The sequence below is a fragment of the Aotus nancymaae genome, unplaced genomic scaffold (genome assembly GCF_030222135.1).
Source record: "Aotus nancymaae isolate 86718 unplaced genomic scaffold, 86718_ANA_hifiasm-v0.15.2.pri h1tg000011l, whole genome shotgun sequence".
Taxonomy (NCBI): domain Eukaryota; kingdom Metazoa; phylum Chordata; class Mammalia; order Primates; family Aotidae; genus Aotus; species Aotus nancymaae.
Window position 1 is genome coordinate 34,014,051 of NW_026988422.1, and position 24,645 is coordinate 34,038,695.

General features: G+C 39.3%; 2 protein-coding genes and 1 pseudogene across 2 annotated transcripts; 2 read left to right on the top strand and 1 right to left on the bottom strand.

Moving 5' to 3' along the window:
* Window positions 1-17: 17 nt before the first annotated feature.
* On the bottom strand, window positions 18-5,356 carry PGBD4 (piggyBac transposable element derived 4). Its single transcript, XM_012465465.2, has one exon. The coding sequence runs from the start codon at window positions 4,829-4,831 to the stop codon at window positions 3,074-3,076; it is 1,758 nt and encodes a 585-aa protein (XP_012320888.2). The 5' UTR covers window positions 4,832-5,356; the 3' UTR covers window positions 18-3,073.
* Window positions 5,357-5,455: 99 nt separating this feature from the next.
* Window positions 5,456-23,996, top strand: EMC7 (ER membrane protein complex subunit 7). Its single transcript, XM_012465473.2, has 5 exons — window positions 5,456-5,753; window positions 10,899-11,018; window positions 17,214-17,352; window positions 19,814-19,894; window positions 23,532-23,996. Exons 1-5 carry the CDS (start codon window positions 5,521-5,523, stop codon window positions 23,682-23,684), a joined length of 726 nt encoding a protein of 241 aa, XP_012320896.1. The 5' UTR covers window positions 5,456-5,520; the 3' UTR covers window positions 23,685-23,996.
* On the top strand, window positions 21,265-22,814 carry LOC105726162 (large ribosomal subunit protein eL32-like; annotated as a pseudogene).
* Window positions 23,997-24,645: the final 649 nt, after the last annotated feature.

The window sequence follows — 24,645 nt, forward strand, 5'->3', positions numbered from 1 at the left end:
TGACAGAGTAAGACTACATTTCAAAAACCAACCAACCAAACAGACAAACAAAAAGCTGATATATCATTTTTAATTTATTTGCTTGGCAAGATAACATTTGATAGCTCATTGTTGGTGAGGGTATGGAGGAGCAAGCCATCTTACACATTGCTGGTGAGAGTGAAAGTTGCAACAACTTCTGTGGAAGAAGATTTCACAATATCATCAAAATTACAAAGGCACATATTCTTTGATCTAGCAATCCTACTTTCTGCTAGTACTGATTATACTACATATATACACTGTGGAAATCACGTGGCAAAAGAAATTCACTTCAGCAAAATTAGGAATAGTACAATAGGACACAATCTTAATGTTCCTTGATGGAGAATCAGTCCATTCATAAGCTGGAACATTTTGCAGCCATAAAAAGGAATTACAAAGCTCTTTACTAATGAAGGATGACTTCCAAGATATATTAAGTAAAAAGAGCCAAGTGCAGAATTGCATTTATAGTATGCTGTGGAAATATATATGTAAAACACAGTACACATTATAGTTATATATAAGCATGTTAGGTAATACATTATATATTATAGTATATTTTATATTAATACTTTTATTTCTAGAATATTTGTATATTATAAATTAAATAAATACATATTTTGCCTCTTTTTTCACACAACTGGTAGCATACTATATCTATACATATAAATGTATATATGGATTTGTTTTTTAATAAAAATACTGCATGTATTTTTTTTCTTTCTTTTTTTTTTTTTAGAGAAAGGGTCTGGCTATGTTGCCTAGGGTAGAGTGCAATGGCTATTCACAGGCCTGCTACCATAGCACACTACAGCTTCAAACTCCTGGCCTCAAGTGATGCTCCTGCCTCAGCCTGAGTATCTGGGACTACAGGCATGCCACTGTGCCTAGCCTTATTTTTAATGTATGTATTTTTCTGCAGATAATTTACTATTTCTGGAAGAATACTCAGGAAAATGGCAACATTGATTGCTTCTTGAGAATTGGGTGACTAAGGAGAGAAGTAGGTGGGAAATTTTTTTTTGAATACCTTTTGAATATTGTACCATGTGACAAAGTCTATCAGATAAAGACCACCAAGGAACACACCTGCAGTCAAAGTTAAGTTTATGAGTTTGCTGCTGTAAAGAAGACTCCACATCAGGGAAACCAAGGATATAACAGTAAGGGAACAGAAAGGAACTTTTACAGGATTTGGGCTTCTGTTGAATGACTGAGGAGAGTCTAGGGAAGCAAGGATCAGCTCTGGATTGAGTATCTCAGCAATCTGTTCAGAGGCAAGAGGAACAAAGCGAAGTCACTGGTAAGAAAGTGGTAATCACTGAAAAAAATAAAGTTATTAGGTGTTTTGCAGGTATGGTGTGGCCTTGGGAAAAAGTTTTCTGATGGCCTTGCCACTGGCCCTATCTGTATCTAGTAGGTACATCACAGTCAGATTAAAATTAGCACTGATCTTTCCTTTCTCGGTCCTGAACTGACTTTTACTTTCTGACACTTTAATGTCCTATCTATTCAAAAACTAAAGCATATTTTAAAGTAAAAAGAATGAAAATAAACATTCTCCACATACTTCTTGATCCTAGGTTACCAGTTCCCTGGCAAATAAGAGATTTATCTGGCAGACAATAAAGTCAAATGTGTTTGTTTTTTTTCTGAGCAGTGCTGCTCCTTCCAACCATCAAATATGAAGAAATAACTATCTTCAGAAAAAGACAAGGGAAGGTACCCCAATGCTGCAGTAGCTGATGCCAGGGAGACTCAAGTATAGGGGTGGCTCCAGGCACCATGTTCCCATCCCCTACCATGGGCTGAGTACTTGACTCTTGAATCTCTTTTTTCAGTTGTTGTTACTCTTCTCCAGGATGCTAACTCTTAAAAGAGTGCACAGGCTAAAACACACATTACCCTCAATAGGGATCTGTAGTAGAGACAGCAATGTTTAGGGCCAAGAAAAATCTTAGGCAAGTTACTTTACTTTTCACCATAAAGAAAATGAAAGGACTGGAGCAAATGATGTCTGAAATCTTGGCTAAGGCCCCAAAGATCAACACTGACAGCAAGCAACCCCCCTCCTCCCACTACAGCCTTGTTGTTATGTTTACAGTAAAGCAATTATGCGGAAGCATAGTGTAGCATCAGATAAATTGTCTTCCAACCCTTTTCATCAGAAAAGGTAACACTTATATATTTTTGCAGCTATTTTTGTGCAGAGACAGTATCTTCTTCCCATTTCCCGTTTAGGAAAAAAAACGAAAAGTTCAGTTCGCTGCCTGCACTCATCTAATTTTACATAAACACACTCTTTGAGGCTGAAGCAAATCTGACTGATTTTCAATATGAAAATAAAAGATAGGGGCGGGTGTGGTGGTTCACGCCTGCAATCCCAGCACTTTAGGAGGTTGAGACCGGCAGATCGTGAGGTCAGGAGATTGAGACCATCCTGGCCAACATAGTGAAACCCCATCTCTCCTAAAAATAAAAATACAAATACAAAGAAAAAAAAATTAGCTGGGTGTGCTGGCACATGCCTGTAGTCCCAGCTACTCAAGAGGCTGAGGCAGGAGAATGGCTTGAACCCAGGAGGTGGAGGTTGCAGTGAACCAAGGTTGTGCCACTGCACTCCAGCCTGGCAACCAAGTGAGACTCCAACTCAAAGAGAAAAAAAAAGCTGGAGAAAGGAAAGAAAAGAAAGTAAAATAAGTAAAATATAAAAACTTTTCTTGGAGTTATTGGTCTTTTTCTTTTTTGAGATGCTGCCCAGGCTGGAGTGCAGTGGTGTGATCTTGGCTCACTGCAGCCTCCGCCTCATGGCTTCAAGTGATTCTCCAGCCTCAGTCTCCTGAGTAGCTGGGATTACAGGTGTGTGCCACCATGCCTAGCTAATTTTTGTATTTTTAGTAGAGATGGGGTTTCACCATGTCGGCCAGGCTGGTCTCAAACTCCTGATGTCAGGTGATCTGCCCAGCTCAGCCTCCCAATCTTGGAGTTATTTCTAAACAGAACTTGTCTCTAATCCTAATGGAACAGATATGTATACGATGATCAGTATTTAATAATTTTTTTGTGTGTGGTAAATTTCAAAGCATGGAACAACACAAAGCGGAACATCACATTCCGCACAAAAATAGCGTGTTTCTTTCCGGATCTTCTTGCCATCCTTGTCATACTGGGAGCAGCAAATTTTGCAGCGACCAGTTGGATTCTGTTTCCCTGAAGTTGGTGGTATGCTCTTGGGGAAATGTCTTCCAGATAGACGGAGAGGTGTGACATCATCAGAGCATGGACGACCTCGAAGATGTTGCTGCCCTGGCTTGTGATGCTTTTCCAGCATTCTTTCAATCAGTGTCAGTCTGAAGTTTATATGGCTCGTGGTATACTCAGGATTGTCCTTCTTGAACAGGATGTAGGAGTTCAGCACTGTAATATGTAGAAGGTGGTGAAAGAATTTCTTATACCAGACCTTGTGTCTTTTGCGCTCAGATGGATAAGAAGTAAGCATCTGATCAGCTGAGTCCACTGCTCCCATATTCTCGTTATAATCCACAATGACACGTGGCTTTTTAGTTTTCTTTCCATTTCTGTTGTTTACTTCAATCACAGTATCACTGTGGAATGTTGACAACATTGTCACCTCCTTTGTGTCACACCATTTCAGTGCCATAAGTTCACCACAGAATCTGGCTACCGTCGTCCCCTTTGCAATCCTTTTTTTCAGATCATTTGGAATCTGTTTTCTGTTCAAACGAGCTGTCCCAACTGCATCAGTCCTATTTTGATGTAATTCTCTGAAAAGCATGGGAGATATATTAAAGTTATCGAGGAAGACACAATACCCTTGGCCAAGAAGGTCATTGACCAAGGTTAGAACAATGCGCGACGATTTCAGACCATCAGCTGAATCTTTCAAATTCATACCGGGCCCTGTGTGAACAAGTGCATTCCATACATAACCAGATTGACTTTCACAAAGTACATATAGCTTCAGACCAAATCGTACGCGTTTTGTTGGGACATATTGCTTGATAGCTAGTGGCCCCTTGAACAGCATCAGTGATTCATCAACTGCAATGTTTCTGTTTGGAGTATATACAGTTGAAAATTTATTTACAAGAAAGTCAAACACAGGTTTGATCTTCTGCAGTGAAATCTGGGCCTTTGATTGACCAGCGGATATGGAAGAATTGTTGACAAAATGCAGGCACCGAAACAAAAGTAAAAATCTTTCACCAGTCATAATTTGCCTGAGGTAAGGGGTATCCAAAAGAGGCCTTGTTGACCAAAACATTTCCAGCTCAGGTTTCTGCACAATACCTTGCAGTAACATTACTGCAAAAAAGACTTTCAGCTCATCATTGTCAGTGTCTTTCCATTTATCCATTCGTGAAAATCCTTTTGGACCAGGTGGCTTTGAAGCCAACAAGGCAGCTTGGGCATTTGTTTCTCTAGTAATTTTTGAAACTAATTCCTCAGTAAAAAATAGTTCAAAATACTGCAATGGGTCAGTGATATCACTGACATCCACTTTTCTGCCAGGTGTGCCGGTAAAGTCATACCTTTGACGTGGAATCATAGCACGAGATGACCATTTCAGAGAACGCCCTGAATCCGTTGATGTAGGGCTCTTTCCATCAGATTCTAAATGGGACAGAGGCCTGACATTATCATCTTCTAAAGCACTATCTGAAAAATTATCAGAATCGTCTATTTCCGAAAAATCAGATTCATCAAATGAATCTTCGGCCAACAACTGTTCGAGACCAGTATTACCATCACGCATAGGAATGGTACGTTTTCTCGGATTTGACATTTCAGCGATCAAGAATTACTATATTTTGTAAATGGTAATACCACTACTAAAAACAGAATGCTATAAATAGAATGATGTCTTTTGTTTTCAAAGTCAAAATACTAGAACCATGCAATAATAATAGACGCGAGGTATTTTGTGGCAAACTTTGGGAGTAAAGTCGGGACTGTAATCCACGCGTTATTCCGGCGTAAACGCTGCAGTCGCAGGCACAGCAGCGCGTAATCTCGGGGATAAGGAGCAATGGGTTAAACGCACACAGACAGGAGCCTTTCATCTCATACGTCTTGGGGAGTCTCTAGAAGTTTTTTGAAAGCTCTCTTCTTGATGGTGTTTCTCCTGAAGCCAGTCCCATCATCTTTTACTCCCGTGAGGTCCCTGGCCTCCGTGGCTGCCACAGCAACACACACTTCATTTTCACTTCATGGGCGGTCCCCTTCCTGAGCATTTGACACATGCTCTGCGCACCGCCTTCCAACCCGGAGCGTCGGGAGTTTAGGGCAGTACTTCCGCCTTTCTTCCGCCTCGCTAGCCGATCGGCCATGATTTCTTCCCTCTGGTTGGATCCCACAGCTTATGACAGAAACGGGCGCCCACTGATGACGACATGAAGCCGCCAACGGCGGCGGTGGCGGCCGGGAGACAGGGAAGGCTTCCGGGGCTGCCGACCTGAGTGTAGAGCTTCTGTCATGGCGGCCGCTCTGTGGGGATTCTTTCCAGTCCTGCTGCTACTGCTATCAGGGGATGTCCAGAGCTCGGAGGTGCCCGGGGCTGCTGCAGAGGGATCGGGAGGGAGTGGGGTCGGCATAGGAGATCGCTTCAAGATTGAGGGGCGTGCAGTTGTTCCGGGGGTGAAGCCCCAGGACTGGATCTCTGCGGCCCGAGTGCTCGTAGACGGAGAAGAGCACGTCGGCTTCCTTAAGTGAGCATCCTGAGGGCAGCGGGAAAAAGGCTGGGGTGGAGGCGGGACAGGGACCCCACTAGGAGAGTTAAGTGTCAGGACGTGAAGACATCGCTGTCTCAGACTGAAGGGGAGGGTGCCGCTAACGGTCTATGCCAGCAGACTTTGGGAGGCAGTCGGATGCTTTCCCTTTCTCGGTCCTGTACCTCTGGAATGAGGATGGCAGGCGCTCACCCCCTGCCATGGTCAGAGCATGGAGTCAGTTATTTTTAACTTTGTTTTGGCCCCATGTGAGAATGACCATTCCTGCGCCCTGAGAGCAGGTGGACCCTTATTTGTCTCTTGGATTCTTTCTTTTGTATCTCATCTGGTTTCCCTAGAACCTAGTCGTTTTTTGCATTCATTTCAGTCTTTTGGTAGCTTGTTATTATGTAGAAAGATGCGACACAACTGGGAATTCTCAAAACCCAAAGGGCTTCTAGTGACTACAGACTGGGAGGCTAATGTTACTGCTTCTAAAATTAATAGGCCCTGAAATCCCTAGTTAAAGCACTTTTGGCTTTTGGCTTGGGGGTGGGTTTGTTGTTCCTTTTTACACTTGAATTCATCGAGGGATTTGCTATATCACACTTGTCATTTATGTGAGACTAGGGTTTCTCTACATTGCTTTCTTCTGTCCCTTAGTGCTATTAGTGGAAGTGGGATTTCTGTCTATATTAAAAGACAGGATGAATTTGTTAGCACTAGTTTTGCAGCAGTCTGCTTTTGAAATGTCTAGGCACACATATGTTCTTTTAAATCTTTCCACCCTTACTTGGAAGGTGAAACTGTAAACTGAAAGAAAGTAATTAGTAAAAAGTGTTTCTTTTGATGGGTTTGTACACCAGCAAATGATATCTGAAAATCAGACAAATGTGGACATTTAAATCTAAATCTGATTTACAGATTTGTTCAGATCATGTAAGTGCCCTTGAATGGTAATTCCAACCTCAGATTAATAAATAGTGACAGATTGACAACCAGTATTTTACTGCCATCTATCATTAATAATCTGGCATTAGGGCATTCTTTAGAGTTTACCCTAATTAATGATGTTTTAATGACAAAATTCTCATTAAGCTTTAGAAATGAGCCTTAATTGACCATTTGGCCACTCTTCTGCTGTATACAGTTCTTTTAAAAAGCATTTAATTTCTGTTTAAAAATAGTATATTAGAAACAAGAAAGAAGGGAAACAACCCTTAATAATTTAATATTTTATTGTATTTTTTTTTTTTTTTGAGACAAGGTCTTGTTCTGTCACTCAGGCTGGAGTGCAGTGGCGAGATCATAGTTCATGGCAGCCTCGAACTTCTGGACTCAAGTGATTCTCCTGCCTCACTCAGCCTCCTGAGTAGCTAGGACTACAGGCAGATGCTACCATGTCCAGCTAATTTTTTAATTTTTTGTAGAGACAGAGTCTTGCTATGTTTCCCAGTGTGGTCTCAAACTCCTGGCCTCAGGTGATCCTTCTGCCTCAACCTGTCAAATTTCTGGGATTACAGGCATGAGCCGTGGTGCCTGCCATTTTTCTAGCTTCTTTGGGAATCATATGATTTATGTTTTTACTAGTAAAATATAATATATAGTAATTTGTAAGCTGCCTTTTTCACCTAATATTTTTGAACAGCTTTTGATACCATTTCATGCTATTTCATTTATATGTAGAAAGGTTGATGGAAAATTGCCAGGCGCGGTGGCTCATACCTGTAATCTCAGCACTTGGGGAGGCTGAGGTGGGATGATTGCTCGAGCCCAGGAGTTTCAGACCAGCTGGGGCAACATAGTGGGACCCCATCTCTACAAAAAATAAATAATTAGCCATGAGTGGTGGTATGCACCTGTAGTCCCAGCTACTCAGGAGGCTGAGGTGGGAGGATCGCTTGAGCCAAGGAGGTCGAGGCTGTAGCAAGCTGTGATCATGCTATTGCACTCCAGCCTGGGCCACAGAGCAAAACCCTGTCTCTCAGGAAAAAAAAAAAAAAAAAAGGTTGATGGAGAACTAATGTGAGGAGTTTATGGTGATAATCTTATTGGAAAAGGGGTAGGTAATTTGTATTGTAGCTGTTTTGCATGACTGGCACACAGTTTTGACTTACATTTATGCTTATTGGAGGTGGCTTAAGACTTGGTTAATGGAGATAAATGGAATTGGGCCTGAAGACTCCTCGTGCCATTTCTTGCTATTATCACAATGTATGTAAGCCATAATTGATTTAACCAGTCCTCTGTTTTTGGACAGGTAGTTTTCAGGTTTTTTTTTAAACATAGTAATTTTATATTCTATAGTTTTTTGAACTTCTTATAGAAATTTTCAGACATGCATAAATAGAATGGCATCCTACTGTTTTGTTTCATGTCTTTTATGTAGCTCATTTTTCTCTGAAATATTTTTAAATGGTTCAAGCATAATATGATTTTACTTGTAAAAGCGTCATTATGTATCTCCAAAACATAAGCACTTAAACAAAAACCATATTACCATTATTGATTCAACAAAAATAATCATGCCTTAATATCATCAAATAGTCTTATTTTTTATGTTTCCTCAGTTATCTCAAAAATGTTTTGATATAATTGTTCTTTCAAATCAGGATCCAACAAGGCCGACATTTTATAGACTACATTTTTAAGGACAAATTTTAAATTTTTTATTGAAAACTTTGTTATTTTTCTTAAGTAAAATATTTACCTTAGGATGATAAATATATTTGCTTTTTCTTTAAAGAATTATTTCTGATATTATTTGTGTTTCACAGTCATCAGTTTGTTTTTTTTCTGGATCTAAAAAAATGTTTTGAAATCGGTTCAGTCAGGGCTGGGTGTGGTGGCTCTTTGGGAGCCAGCACTTTGGGAGGCCTAAGCGGGCAGATCACCAGAGGTCAGAAGTTAGAGACCAGCCTGGCCAACGTGGTAAAACCCTGTCTCTACAAAAGAAAAAAAAAAAAAAAAAAAAAATCAGCCAGGAGTGGTGGCGTGCCCCTGTAATCTGAGCTACTAGGGAGGCTGAGGCAGGAGAATCACTTAAACCCAGGAGGTGGAGGTTGCAGTGAACAGAGATGGCCCCATTCCACTGTATCCCTGGTGACAGAACAAGACTCTGTCTCAAAAAAAGAAAGCGGGGGTCGGGGGGAAGGGAGGGAGGGAAAGAAATTGATTCAGTCAGGGTCCCATTAAGAAGTAGAAGATGAACTCAAATTAGAGTAATTCAAGGAGAGTTTAATGAAGGGATCAAATGATCAAACAGTATAGTAATGGCATAGGGAAACAGCCAGATTGTGCAGTACCCTGGAGTTTACAACCTCAAGATTATTATCACCACCTCTAATCCTGAAGGAAGAGAAGAGTAGAGGTTACTGGAACCTTGAAGGGAAAGGGCTGCATTGAAAGACAAGCCAGTCCCTTGACACAGCCAGTCACAGGTTGCCTGTCAGTGAGAGAGCTGGGGGGAAAATATAGTAAACTCATTTTCTTTCCTTTCTCCAGTCTGCAAAGAGGAGAAAGGTGGAGAGTGGATCCAGAGGGCAAATGGAAGATATCCAGCCTAGGCAGAAGTTAACTTATTTACGTTTCAGTTCCATCTTAGTTCAGTGTGTGCTTTGGAGTAACACTTTTTCATCTTACTTTTTAGTAACTATTGTGGATATCATCAGTATTAGTCATTCCTGTAACTATAAAAGTGTGAAGATTTAAGAAGCATTATTTTAATATATTATTATGATATTGGGAATTCTCTGATACAGTTGATTCGTTTAGAACCATTTGCTTTCCTGAAACAGAAAATTTTTTCCCCTCAGAATAGTAGTTTCTCATTTTCCAAACAAATTAATTTTAATCTGTGAAATGAAATTATCAGCTCCTGATAGGATGGTTTTCTAAGTCTAGGAAGTTTAGAAGAAATCAGTAAGGAAAAGATGGATGTTTTTAACTACATAAACATTGTAAGCTTCTAGTAACCAAAGTAAATGGAATTATGTATAACAAGTAGAACAAATGTACTTAAAAGAACAGAAAACCAAAAAATGCAGATTAAAATTAGAACAAAATGCCTTTTTTGGGGGGCGGGGGTTGGGAAGATGGAGTCTTGCTCTGTCCCCAGGCTGGAGTGCAGTGGCACGATCTTGGCTAACTGCATCCGCCTTCCGGGTTCAAGTGGTTCTTCTGCCTCAGCCTCCTGATTAGCTGGTACTACAGGCACACACCACCATTCCCAGCTAATTTTTGTATTTTTTAAGTAGAGACGGGGTTTCACCATATTGGCCAGGCTGGTCTTGAACTTCTGGCCTCGTGATCTATCCGCTTCAGTCTCCCAAAGTGCTGGAATTGCAGGTGTGAGCCACTGTACCTGGCCAAAATGCCATTTTTAATAGTAAGAAATTGTTGGGGTGATTGGCAATATTGGAACCCTAATATTGCAATAATAAAATATATTCAATGAAGAAATGGCTTTAGAATGGGAACTGTGTTTCTGTCACCTGTCATCTCTACCCATAGAAGGAAAAGAATTGCTTTCTATGTTAGGCTTCTCTGCTACTTTGGAGTGCTTGGGTATTTTCAGAACCTATTCAGTGTAATTAAAGAAATTGAAGGCCAGGTGCGGTGGCTCACAGCGGTAATCTCAGCACTTTGTGAGGCCAAGGCAGGCAGATCACCCGAGGTCAGGAGTTTGAGATCAGCCTGGCCAACGTGGTGAAACCCCATGTCTACTAAAAATACAAAAATTAGCCGGGCATGATGGCGCATGCCTGTAATCCCAGCTACTCGATAGACTGAGGCAGGAGAATCGCTTGAACCCAGGAGGCAGAAGGTGCAGTGAGACAAGATCGCACCATTGCACTTCAGCCTGGGTGTCCCAGTGAGACTCTCAAAAGAAAGAAAGAAAAAGAGAGAGAGAGAGAGAGAGACACCATTGCACTCCAGTAAAAAAGAAAGAAAGAGGTGGGAGAGGGAGGGAGGGAGGGAAAGAAGGAAAGGAAGGGAAGAAAGAAACTGAAGCATAGCACGTTTGCCTATTTATTTGCCAGTTGCTTTTAATGTCATTGTTTGGGAGAGTTGATTGGTAATAGCAGATAAGAAAAGACTAAGCTGTTGATCAGAAGTAGCTAAATATGATTTTCATTTTTCCAGGACAGATGGGAGTTTTGTGGTTCATGATATACCTTCTGGATCTTATGTAGTGGAAGTTATATCTCCAGCTTACAGATTTGATCCTGTTCGAGTGGATATCACTTCAAAAGGAAAAATGAGGTGAGGGCAGCTGATTTAATTTTTGCCAAAAGCTAGGCTACTGAATACCTTATCATATATTCCTTTTAGAATAATAGTTCAGATGAGAAATTATTTTTATTTAAACCACAGCTATTCCTTAAAACACTTAAAATATCTTCATGTTGTGTTAATCTGAACATTGAAAAAATTGTAAAGTTGAGCATCTTGCTCTGGCTTAAAATTTATTTTAAAGCTTCTGATATGATTATATAAAGAAAAGGTAAGATTACTTACTATAGGCACTAAAGCACCATGGAAGTTATAATTGAAATATGATGATTAAGTTGGAAATAATTTAACTTTTCTAAATTAGAAATACCATTCATCACCTGTTTTTCACTAGGATATTTTGTTAGTACCTCTTATTACCTATCTGATAACTTTGTTGATCTAGAAATTACTTTGGTCCTTTCTTTCTGGAATCTTTTATGTTCAATGGAAATATAGTATTTCTTTTTTTTTTTTTTTTTTTGTGAGACGGAGTCTCGCTCTGTCACCCAGGCTGGAGTGCAAGGGCATGATCTCGGCTCACTTCAACCTCCACCTCTCAAGTTCAAGCAATCCTCCTGCCTCAGCCCCACTAGTAGCTGGGATTACAGGCACGCGCCACCATGCCTGGCTAATTTTTGTATTTTTAGTAGAGACAGGGTTTCACCATGTTGACCAGTTAGGTCTTGAACTCCTGACTTCAGGTGATCCACCCATCTCGGCCTCCCAAAGTGCTGGGATTACAGGTGTGAGCCACCGCTCGCGGCCAGAAATGTCATATTTCTAGGGAAAACAATTGAGGTGAAAAGAAGTGTAGTCTAATTTAGACTGTGAGTGTGGAGAATAGCAAGATCTCTTTGGAGTTGAAACATTTGTGTAGATATCTATAGTCTTCAGAGTCAACTTCCTATGATAATAGAACAAATTTATTTATTTATTTTGTTGTCTCAGGGCATCCTCTTTGGTAAAATCTGACCAGGCAATATATTAAACAGTTTTAAGTGGTAATGTCTCTTCTTTGTTTGAGCTATCAAATATGACTCTGTGTTGCAGTAATAAAGCATAGATCAGGCAAGGGCAAAAACAATTTCTGGAGGTAGAGGACTAATAAATAATTTTACTACTGATCTTTTTGGTATGTGCCCAGCATATTTAGGCTGATTTGTAGAGACTCAAAATGGAGCTGACAGATGTTTACTTAGTAGCGTGGTATTTACATTTGAGTTAGTGTTTCCTGCTAAAATTTGTTTCTTCTTTCTTTGCTTTCTTTGACATTGAACGTTTTAAGAATGTAATATGTAAATATGCTATAATTCAAATAGAATGAGTCACATACGGAGCTGTCCCATCCTATATCTTAGCTGCATGTTAGGCCTTTGATCGATTTGCCATCATTTACATAACTAGCTCCTATTGATAGACAAGTAATGGTTTCTTTCTCTTCTTTTAGCATGTATACTAAACGAGACAGTTATCAAGAGAATATTCTTTTTTTTTTTGAGACAAAGTCTTCCTCTGTCGCCCAGGCTAGAGTACAGTGGTGCATTCTTGGCTCACTGCAACTTCTGCCTCCCAGGTTCAAGGGATTCTTGTATCTCAGCCTCCCAAGTAGCTGGGATTACAGGCACACCTCACCATGCCCCTCTGACTTTTTTTTTTTTTTTTTTTTTTTAAGACGGAGTCTCACTGTCTTCCCAGGCTGGAGTACAGTGGCATGAACTTAGCTCACTGCAACCTCCAACTCCCTGGTTCAAGCAGTTCTCCTGCCTCAGCCTCCCAAGTAGCTGGGACTACAGGCACCACCATAACCAGCTAATTTTTATATTTTTAGTGGAGATAGGGTTTCACCATATTGGCCAGGCTGGTTTTGAATTCCTGACCTTGCAATCCGTCCTCCTCAGCCTACCAAAGTGCTGGGATTACAACCATGAGCCACTATGCCCAGCCTGATTTTTGTATTTTTAGTAGAGATGGGGTTTCGCCATATTGGCCAAGCTGGTATCAAACTCCTGACCTCAAGTGATCTGCCTGCCTTGGCCTCCCAAAGTGCTGGATTATAGGTGTGAGCCACTGTGCCTGTCCAAGAGAATATTCTTGATATTTTCAGGAAACTAATATTCTAATGCCACTAATAAACATATTCTTAAAAACAAATTACTTTTCCCCCCAACTTTTTCTTTTTAGAGAGACAAGGTCTTGCTATGTTGCCTAGGCTGGAGTGTAGTGGTTATTCTCAGGTACAATCATGGCCCACTACAGCCTCAAACTGACCTTTAGCAATCTTCCCACCTCAACCTCCTGAGTAGCTGGGATTATAGGCACACACTGTGTCCAGCTTCTTCCTTATTTTTGAAGTTAAATTATTGTCTTAGAATATTTTTTTGGTCCAAATTCTGGTGACATTTCTTGCTTTTGACTATTTAGGATGGGGCAAAGCTTCTGTTAGAAGGTAGTACCTTGCATATATGTTTATAAATGTTTTTTGATGGAATAGATTGTTTCAAAGTAGATGAATTTTTAAAAGTATTAACTTTCTCATGTCTCTTTGGAAAGATGAAGATTTTTTAAAATGTATATATGGGATAGGTGTGGTGGCTCATGCCTAGAATCCCAGCACTGCAAGGCTGGTAAAGGAGGTGTATCACTCGAGCCCAGGAATTCGAGACCAGCCTGGGCAGCATGGTGAGACCCTATCTCTACCAAAAGAAAAAAAGGTTCAAAACTTAGCTGGACATGGTGGCACATACCTGTGATTCCAGCTACCTGGTAGGCTGAGGTAGGAGATTGTTTGAGCCTGGGAGGTTGAGGCTGCAGTGAGCCATGATTGCACCACTGCACTCCAGCCTGGGCAACAGAGTGAGATCCTGTCTCAAAAAATAAAATAAAATTTTTTATATATATATATAAGTTCTTTTGTGTTAAATCTAGGCGTTAAAGGACTTTTTCATGGCTTTGTATCTTTGTATATTTTAGAATTGTAAGCTTGGAAATGGGGGGTACATGGATCATAGTATATGTTATATATACGGCTTTAAAAACTTTTTTTTTTTTTGAAAAAACAATATTGGAAGGAATGAGAGCTGTTACACAAAATGGAATACTTGTATTTTTTTTTTATCCTTTTTACTCTGGTTAAATTTTGAATAAAGTGGTCTTAGCAAATAGGAATATTGTTTTAAATATAGATGGTCCCCAGCTTACAATGGTTCAACTTAGAACATTTTGACTTTACCATGGTGCTAAAGCGATACACAGTAGAAACCATACCTTAAGTACCCTTAACAACCATTCTTTTTTTTTACATTTAGTACAGAACGTAGTAAGTTACGTGACTTCAATAAGTTTCTTATTATAAAATGGACTTTGTGTTAGGTGATTTTGCCACCTGTTGGCTAATGTAAGTATTCTGAGGACTTTTAAGGTAGGCTAAGCTAGGCTGCCTTGGTCTGTAGGTTAGGTATATTAAATGCCTTTTCTACTTACAGTATTTTTCAACCTACAGTGGGCTTATTGGAATGTAAATCGAGGAGCAACTGTATAAAGTTTTATTTGCCTTTTTTAAACTTGGGTAAAGAATACTTCTTGCTTGAGCATTTAAGCACTGATTGCAGTAGTGGGAGTCATGTTTTCAGATACATTCCTGATGATTGTATGTCTGAAGCATAGGTTAAATTAAAAAAAAGAAAAAAAATTATTTAAAAATTATTTTAATAATTGGGGGTGGGACAGAGTAGGGAACAAACTGGGATTCATATATGTCCTAATTTTTGTATGTGTGTGTGTGATGGAGTCTTGCTGTGTCACCCAGGCTGGAGTGCAGTGGCACACCCTTAGCTCACTATAACCTCCACCTCCTGGGTTTGAGTGATTCTTCTGCCTCAGACTCCCAAGTAACTGGGATTACAGGTGTGTGCCACCATGCCCGGCTGAGTTTTGTATTTTCAGTAGAGACAGGGTTTTACCATGTTGGCCAGGCTGGTCTCAAACTCCTGACCTCAAATGATCACCCACCTCGGCCTCCCAAAGTGCTGATATTACAAGCATGAGCCATGTGCCCAACGTTGACCAATATTTTATAAGCATACATAAATTAGTTTTGAACATATGTGGGATATTCATTTATGACGTTTTGGCAGAGTGAAAAGCCTTAGAAATGCTGGATAAAAGTATGACAAACATTTCTCTTTTTTTTTTTTTTTGAAATGAAGTCTCACTCTGTCGCCCAGGCTGGAGTGCAATGGCACGATCTTGGCCCACTGCAACCTCCGCCTCCCAGGTTCAAGCAATTCTCCTGTCTTAGCTTCCTGGGTAGCTAGGACTACAGGTGTGTGCCACCATGCCTGGCTAATTTTTGTATTTTTAGTAGAGACGGGGTTTCACCATGTTGGTCAGGCTGGTCTCAAACTCCTGACCTCATGATCCACCTGCCTTGGCCTCCCAAAGTGCTGGGATTACAGGCATGAGCCACTGCACCTGGCCAAACATTTTCTTTTATTAATAAATACATAGCTCCCCCCAAAACAAAGGAACTCCCTAGGGGATAAACTATAAACCACTCCCCACCTGAGATTTTGATATTCTTTAACCCATATGGCTTAGATTTAATTAGCAGTGTGCAGGGAGGAGGCAAGCCGTGGGCTTGCTTAGAGTCAGAATTAGATCTAAAATTTGGTCCTCCCTTTGATGCTTGGTACTAAAATCCAGAAGGCCCTGGATTTTTGGGGGGAAAAGTCTGACCCTGGCCTTTGGGGGAAAAAGTCTCCCGGAAAACTGATAGTTATGATCCTGGACTCATTAAAATTTGGGATATGAATTTATTACTTCCTGCATAATCCAGGAACTTCCAAGCTGAGCAATGAACAAAATAATTTCTGGTTATAATCCCCAAATTTCTGGCAGAAACAATTGCATAATCTCTCTGGAAGAAGGTGCCCTTTCTATTTACTTAAGTAGGTAAATGAAGTCAACTAAACTTACAAAGTACCCAAGAAAACAGACTACATTGAGTCAGCAAATAAATCAGACCTCCAAGAACTTTAAATAGTAGAATTATTGGATATAAACTGTAAGATAATTTAACATATGAAAGTACTTACAGGAATAAGAGACTGCCATAGAAATGATATACCAGGGTTGGGCATGGTGGCTGACACATGTAATCCCAGCACTTGGGGAGGCTGAGGCGGGTGGATCATGAGGTCAGAAGATTGAGACCATCCTGGCTAACATGGTGAAACCCCATCTCTACTAAAAGTACAAAAAATTAGCCGGGCATGGTGGCACGTGCCTATAGTCCCAGCTGCTCAGGAGGCCGAGGCAGGAGAATCACTTGAACCCAAGAGGCGCAGGTTGCAGTGAGCTGAGATCGCACCACTGCACTCCGGCTTGGGTGACAGAGCAAGACTCCGTCTCAGAAAAAAAAAAAGAGAGATGATATACCAAAATAGGCTATAGATATTTTGAAAAAAATAATACAATTGAACTTCTACAGTGAATATAGGCATTGAAATGTACAACTTCATGGATGCATTAAGAAACTGAACAGAAGTTTGATGAAGTGGGAGATAGATCAGAAAAAATAATTCCCAGAATTCAACACAGCAGTGAATGGTGAAATAGGAGAGGCAGTTTTCAAAAAGTAAAATGGATCATGTGTAAACATGGATGAGAATTTTGATTAAAATTAGTGTATCTTTGGTGAAAAATGTAGTGTTACCTATAGCACTGTTGCAGTGCTTTCTTGCATTATAAAATTTTCTTGCAATGTAGCCTTAAAAATTGGCATTTCTGAGACCATCAAAAAAATTCAGTATTTTTGTATGTTACAATGAAGTAAATTCATTACTAAATATAATCAAATAACTTTAACACTGGAAGGATTCTAAAAGAACTTTTGACATCAATAGAAGTTAGGAAATTCATCTGATCTCACAGGCCTAGGTAATGACAGAGCTACAGCTAGAAGATTCCAAGTCTAGTGTTTTTTTTCCTCTATGTTTTGCATATTTTAGACATGTAGATAAGGTTAATTTGGTCAGATTTTCAAGATCAAAAGTTTTGATTTTAAAGCATTTTGGAAAAAGCTGAAGGTGTGTATAATGCTTTGCTAATATAGTATAAGCAGTTCTTTTAACTAGTAATGTTTTTAATGGAATTACTGTTGCTTTCCTCATGTTGCTTTATCAGAGCAAGATATGTGAATTACATCAAAACATCAGAGGTTGTAAGACTGCCCTATCCTCTCCAAATGAAATCTTCAGGTCCACCTTCTTACTTTATTAAAAGGGAATCATGGGGCTGGACAGACTTTCTGATGAACCCAATGGTATGTATCAGCCTAAAATAAAGCACTTTACTAATACCTAATTCGCTTCTAGGTAGTGGAAAACTTCAAACCACTGTGAGATAGAAAGCTGAGGTCAGATTGTTGGATGAAAGGATAATTGTGAGTAATTTGCAGATTTTAGAAGGATAATGGCTTTGGGAATACATAATGAAGAGAATATAGTGAGAATTGCACTGTAGATTTGATGTTGAAATGTGTAAAATAAATTAGATAAATATTTATGATGACATGTTTTACATTTCAGATAGAATAAGAATATTCAGTAAGTCAGTCATATCTGGAGGTGTCTCATTCTTCCTACTACCTGCATATTATTAGTCCATTGATTAATGTGCCATCATTTATTAACCATCCCCTATTGATAGCACAAATAAGGATTTCTTTCTCTTTTTTTAACATGTGAAATGAAAAGTTTTTCTGTGGTAATTTAAGTAGTTGGCATTATGAAACTGATGTTATGATACTAATAAGAAAACACTAATAGCATGCATTCTTTAAAAATTTGTTTTTATTATTTATTTATTTATTTATTTTTCTGAGGCAGAATCTTGCTCTGTCCCCCAGGCTGGAGTGCAGTGGCACGATCTTGGCTCACTACAACCTCTGCCTTCTGGGTTCAAGTGATTCTCCTGCCTCAGTCTCCTGAATAGCTGAGACTACAGGCGCCCACTATCACACTTGGCTAATTTTTGTATTTTTAGTAGAGAAAAGGTTTCACCGTGTTGGCCAGGCTGGTCTCGAACTCCTAATCTTGTGATCCGCCCACCTCAGCCTCCCAAAGTGCTGGAATTACAGGTGTGAGCCACCGCACCTGGCCTTATTTTTAATTATCATAGGTACATAATAGATGTATATATTTATGAGGTACATGTGATGTTTTGATACAGGCATATGATGTGTATTAATCACATCAGGATAATTGGGATATCCCTCACCTTAAGCATTTATCATGTTTTTGTAAGTGTTAGGAACATACCAATTCCACTCTTTGGTTGGTATTTTAAAATATACAATAAATTATTGTTGACTACCATCAAGAAAACAGTTTTTATAAACAAATTGACCTTTTCTTTTGCTGTTTTTTTTTTTTTGAAATGGAGTCTCTCTGTGTTGCCTAGCCTGGAGTGCAGTGGCGCGATCTCGGCTCACTGCAACCTCCGCCTCCCGGGTTATAGAGATTCCCCTGCTTCAGCCTCCTGAGTAGCTGGGACTGCAGGCGTGTTTCACCATGCCTGGCTAAATTTTTTTTTTTTTTTTTGTATTTTTAGTAGAGACAGGGTTCACCATATTAGCCAGGCTGGTTTTGAACTCCTGACCTCATGATCCACCCACCTCGGCCTCCCAGAGTGCTGGGATTATAGGCATGAGCTACCGCTCCCAGCCTTCTTTTGCTGTTTTTAAAAATTGAATTGCTGTTTAGAATTTATCTAAGTAGGCTGGGCGTGGTAGCTCACGCATATATTCCCAGCACTCTGGGAGGCTGAAGTTGGCCGGTCACAAGGTCAGGGTTTCAAGACCAGCCTGGCCAACATAGTGAAACTTCGTCTCTAACAAAAATATAAAAAATTAGCCAGTGTGGTGGCGGGCACCTGTAATCCCAGCTACTCTGGAGGCTAAGGCAGAAGAATCGTTTGAACCTGGGAGACGGAGGTTGCAGTGAGCCGAGATTGCGCCATCGCACTCCAGCCTGGGCAAACAGAGCGAGACTCTGTCTCAAAAAATAAATAAATAAATAAAAATAAAAGAATGTATGTTTTGGCCATATTCCTTGCTGATAGCTATTTAGATCACACATGATCTATATTCAGAGGCTGTATATCACCTAGAGAGAAATAAATTAGTACTTAGAATCTGTCAGAGATAAAGAGGCAGGAGGGTAGACTGGATAGAAGAAGTCAGCAGTGAATCTCCAGAGTTTATTCATCTTCCATGTTCACATTTCTGGAATTCCATGGAAGTGTATCCAGTGCTTGATGGTTCTAGATCATTTTTCAAAACTCATCTGCTAAAGTAGATCAGTTTTACAAGAACCACAGTCATCCAAAAAGAGCAGTTAGCTTGCCATCAGGATCCCCAACCCAAATGCCAGACTATAGATAGAAAAAAAGCGAATAGATAGTTCCATTTGCAAATTATTTGTGTTAAATAACACACTAAACTGCAAAAAGATAGGTGGGTGGCACAACTATGAAGTGAGGTATCTATAAAGTCCAAGCATACATACAGAAAACTTTTACATTCTATAATACTCCACCATAGTCAGACAGACAGCACCTTGCTATTATCAGAACTGGTTCAGTAGAATTGAGGTGGTTGCTACTAGTATTATTGTATATACAACATTTAAATCTTTAATTTCACCATTGGTTGTTACGTGCAATTTTTGTTCTATTAACTGTAAAGTGGGGGAAAAACATTTTCTGGATTTTTTTTTCTGCAGGTTATGATGATGGTTCTTCCATTATTGATATTTGTGCTTTTGCCTAAAGTTGTCAACACAAGTGATCCTGATATGAGACGGGTAAGATGATTGTCCAGCTATGGAGTTTTTTTTTTTTTTTTTTTTTTAAGAAACAGAGTCTGTTGCTCAAGCTGGAGTGTAGTGGCACAATCAATTTGAATGGCCTCAAACTCCTGGACTCAAGCTATCCACCTGCCTCAGCCTCCCAAAGCACTGGGATTATAGGTCTGAGCCACCATGTTTGGCCCTATCTGTGAGTTTTTGAACCATATTGTGATGCTTGCTCTATCCCATTGTAGCTGGGTGGTTTTTTCTCAGTTTTATTCTAGTTCCCAAGCCAAATTAATCTAGAATTTATATTAACACAGTATTATCTTCCTGGCATTTAATTAGTTGTTTCCATTAGAGTAGATAAATTGTTAGTTCTGCCTGATAAAGACCTGGATCTCTTTGTATAGTTAAAACATCTTACTGAATCCTAGCCTCTTTGTGTGCCTTACTTTTTAAATAGTTGAAATGTATAATAATTCTGGTATACTTAATCTAAATAATTCACAAAATGATTGCTCCTATGATCTGTCTTTACTTTGCAAAACTCTCTTCAGAGTACATACTCAGTTTATGTGTTCAGACACACGTAAGTAATTCAGATAGACCATGGGGGATGGTTAAGTAGAAGAGTGACCTTTAAATTCTATACCACAAAACCATACTGGTTCTGCAGAGGGAGAGGATTTGCTAAGTAGGATGCTTCAAATTTAGTGCCACCACATTTTCTCTTTGAATATTGGCTTCTGTTTGAACTCTTCATTTTTTCAAAAATCCATTGTGTATTTTTCCATTCAACCATCAACAAGTATCTTCTGAGTTTCAAGGTTCTCCGTTTTATTTAGTATGTTGATGTGTTGCCATTTTATTAATTGCTGAGTAAACATTTATCAATCAGTTTCTAGGGTCTAGATACTGGAGATTCAGAAATGAATTATAGGCCATTCCTGTCATCAGTAGGCTCATAGTCCAGTTAAATGTAGAAAATAGAATGAATTTATCAAATAGTCTTCTTGTTCTCAGGGGATTTTGTGACTTTCCTTTTCTTTTTTTTTTTTTTTTGAGACAGAATCTTGCTCATGTCACCCAGGCTAGAGTGCAATGGTGTGATCTCGGCTCAGTGCAACCTCCCTGTCTCAGGTTCAAGCAGTTCTCTTGCCTCAGCCTCCCAAGTAGCTGGGATTACAGGCATCTGCCACCACACCCGGCTAATTTTTGTATTTTTAGTAGAGTCAGGGTTTCGCCACGTTGGCCAGGCTAGTCTCAAACTCCTGACTTCGTGCTCTGCCGCCTTGGCCTCCCAAAGTGCTGGGATTACAGGTGTAAGCCACAGTGCCCGGCTCTTTTTTCTTAATAGAAATGTTTGCCAAGGTAGTAGGTGATTATGTTCTATGGAAGGTAATAGGTATCTATTCCAAGCAGGAATGGTAGAAAAAGATTCATAGGAAAAGAAAAGTTTATGATATTTCAGAATGTTTTATTGGTAAATGTTTGCATTTTTGCTTCAGTGTTAGAAAGTAATATATCCTATGCATTCCTTGTATATGTTAAGCCAATTAACTGTGGCATCAGTAGAAGGAAACATGAAGAGTCACATTTGATTAAAAGTTCATTCCTTGTAAAGTGCTTTGCACATAGTAGACATTGTAAAAAGTTGATTCAAGAGCTTCAGAAGCTCTCTTCCTTGGCACTACCTACAGAGGCGGCACCATTTCCTAACTGGCATCATGACTACCCTCAGATCCTTTGTGAAGCCCAAGATCATCAAAAAGAGGACCAAGAGGTTTATCTGGCACCAGTCAGACCAATATGTCAAAATTAAGCTTAACTGGCAGAAACCTAGAGGAATTGACAACAGTGTTCATAGAAGATTCAAAGGCCAATTGGTTATGGGAGCAGCAAAGAAACAAAGCACTTGCTACCCAGTGGCTTCTGGAAGTTCCTAGTGTACAACATCAAGGAGCTGAAAGTACTGCTGATGTGCAGCAAATCTTACTGTGCTGAGATTACTCACAGTGTTTCCTCCAGGAACCACAAAGCAATCTGGAAAGAGCAGTACAGCTGGCCATCAGAGTCACTAGTCCCAATGCCAGGCTGCACAGTGAGGACAAGGAATCAATGGCTCATGTGCATGTTTTATTTGTGTTTAAATAAAACCACAAAAACTGGGAGATAAAAAAGAGCTTCAGAGTTGAACAGATTCCAAAATAGAGTTGATGTATGTTTGTAGGGACTCAAGAGCTCTTACCATATACATTGATTTCTTAATTATTGGGGCATGTTAACATATTTGGTTTATGTTTACAATATTTCTTTTCCTAGCCTTATTTGTAAAAGCACTTTCTCCTTTAAAACTTAGGAATAAATTCTATCTTTGTGGGAAAAGTTCAAGCTAATACCATAACAGTGTTCAATTTGAAATGGTAAGCCTAGTGCTGTGGTGTGTGCCTGTAGTCTCAGCTGCTCAGGAAGCTGAGACAGGAGGATCACCTGAGCCCTATCTCTTAAAAAAAAAAAAAAAAAAAGGAAGAAAGAAAAAGAAAGAAAGGAAGGAAGGATAGATAATACAGTATTTGCTATCTTTTTCATGTCTGAATGGGACTAAAGTCAATTTTAACTTCAGTTTTAGAATGTCACTTAAAATTTAAATGAAGCAGACATTGCATTAATATTATATAAATATTAAACAGTACTTTATAGATTTTTGGCTCAATTAAGGGGGAGGACAAATACTCAAAAGTGCCAGATCCTATCCTGTTTTGCCAATGACTTGTTTGTAACATTCATGTTGATTGCTTTAGAGTCTAATTGAAGTCACCCAAGCCATACAGGATTCATAGATTTACTACTGAGGCTTATAAATGAACTCTTGGAAATACTACACTTCTTTTCCAAACTTTACTGATGCCTTGATGTATAGTTAAAAATTAATATTCTGGGCCGGGCGCGGTGGCTCAAGCCTGTAATCCCAGCACTTTGGGAGGCCGAGGCGGGTGGATCACGAGGTCAAGAGATCGAGACCATCCTGGTCAACATGGTGAAACCCCGTCTCTACTAATACAAAAAATTAGCTGGGCATGGTGGCGCATGCCTGTAATCCCAGCTACTCAGGAGGCTGAGGCAGGAGAATTGCCTGAACCCAGGAGGCGGAGGTTGCGGTGAGCCGAGATCGCGCCATTGCACTCCAGCCTGGGTATCAAGAGCGAAACTCCGCCTCAAAAAAAAAAAAAAAAAAAAAAAAATTAATATTCTGATTATATGCTTCTAAAGAAAGCATGAACTTAAAAATGTATTCATTAAAATCATAAGAAAGCATCTTAATCAGAAAATATAAAATAAGATAGGAATATGATCAAATATATTCATTATCAGAAAAAAAAATTCTTTATTAAAACACAAGCAGAATCAAACCTTAGGTAATCCTTTATTGGACATTTACTAAGAATCAAAATGTTTAGTGGTTAAAGGAAGCATGGAAAATAGTTACTAATGATCTATAGGTGAAGTTCTATTGAGCAGGATGTTGCATCATTGCTCAGAACTAGTACTTTTTAGTTGTTATACTCCTTTGCTTTTTCTTTAATAGGAAGTTTTAGGAGTTAAAATACTTGAAGGATCTCACATATTATTGTGCCTTATCTTCTTGCAGGAGATGGAGCAGTCAATGAATATGCTGAATTCCAACCATGAGTTGCCTGATGTTTCTGAGTTCATGACAAGACTCTTCTCTTCAAAATCATCTGGCAAATCTAGCAGTGGCAGCAGTAAAACAGGCAAAAGTGGAGCTGGCAAAAGGAGGTAGTCAGGCCTTCCGGAGCTGGCATTTGCACAAACACAGCAACACTGGGTGGCATCCAAGTTTTGGAAAACTGTGTGAAGCAACTACTGTAAACTTGAGTCATCCTGAACGTTGATCTCTTACAACTATATACGTTAACTTTTTAGCACATGTTTTGTACTTGGTACACCAGAAAACCCAGCTTTCATCTTTTGTCTGTATGAGGTCAATATTGATGTCACTGAATTAATTACAGTGTCCTATAGAAAATGCCATTAATAAATTATATGAAATACTATACATTATGTATATTAAAACATCTTAATCTAGAAATCAGATTATCTTTTTTTTTTTCACGTAATGTTTCTTTCTTCCTGACAATTTTCTTCAGTTATCTGAGGCTTGAAATTGACCTTTCTTCTTTAAAAGGGAGTGGTTATTTTAGATTGCATGCACATTGTTTTTTATGTGGCCACCCCTTTCAAAGTTTTCAGTTCTACTCTGCCATTTAATTCCCTGATAATCTGAGGTGGAACCGTATGTTGCTGATGTAGTTTCAATTTATTATTATTACAATTAGTTTCAGAGTATGGATATATGAATCAGAATAGATCTTATCAACTTTTTTTTTCTGGTTACCATCTATGGTACTCGTTTTACAATTATTGAGTACCAGCTATGTGCTGTCAAGCAAGGTAGAATATAGAGATGGATAATATCCAAGTGCTTCTCGTTGCAGAGCTTGTTATGTAGGGAAGGAGGACAAATAATAACAGAATGAATGGCCAGGGGAGAAGTACAACAGTAGAAGAGCCTTCTAGAGTCTAAAGATGGGAAATCAATCTTAGAGCTCCATATTGTAATTGAGTTATATATAGAACCGGTAGCTTTTCAGTCCCCTCATCTTTCTCATCATAGATTCTCAGAGTTGTTAGAAGATAAATTATTACTTTTTTTTTTTTTTTTGAGATGGAGTTTTACTCTT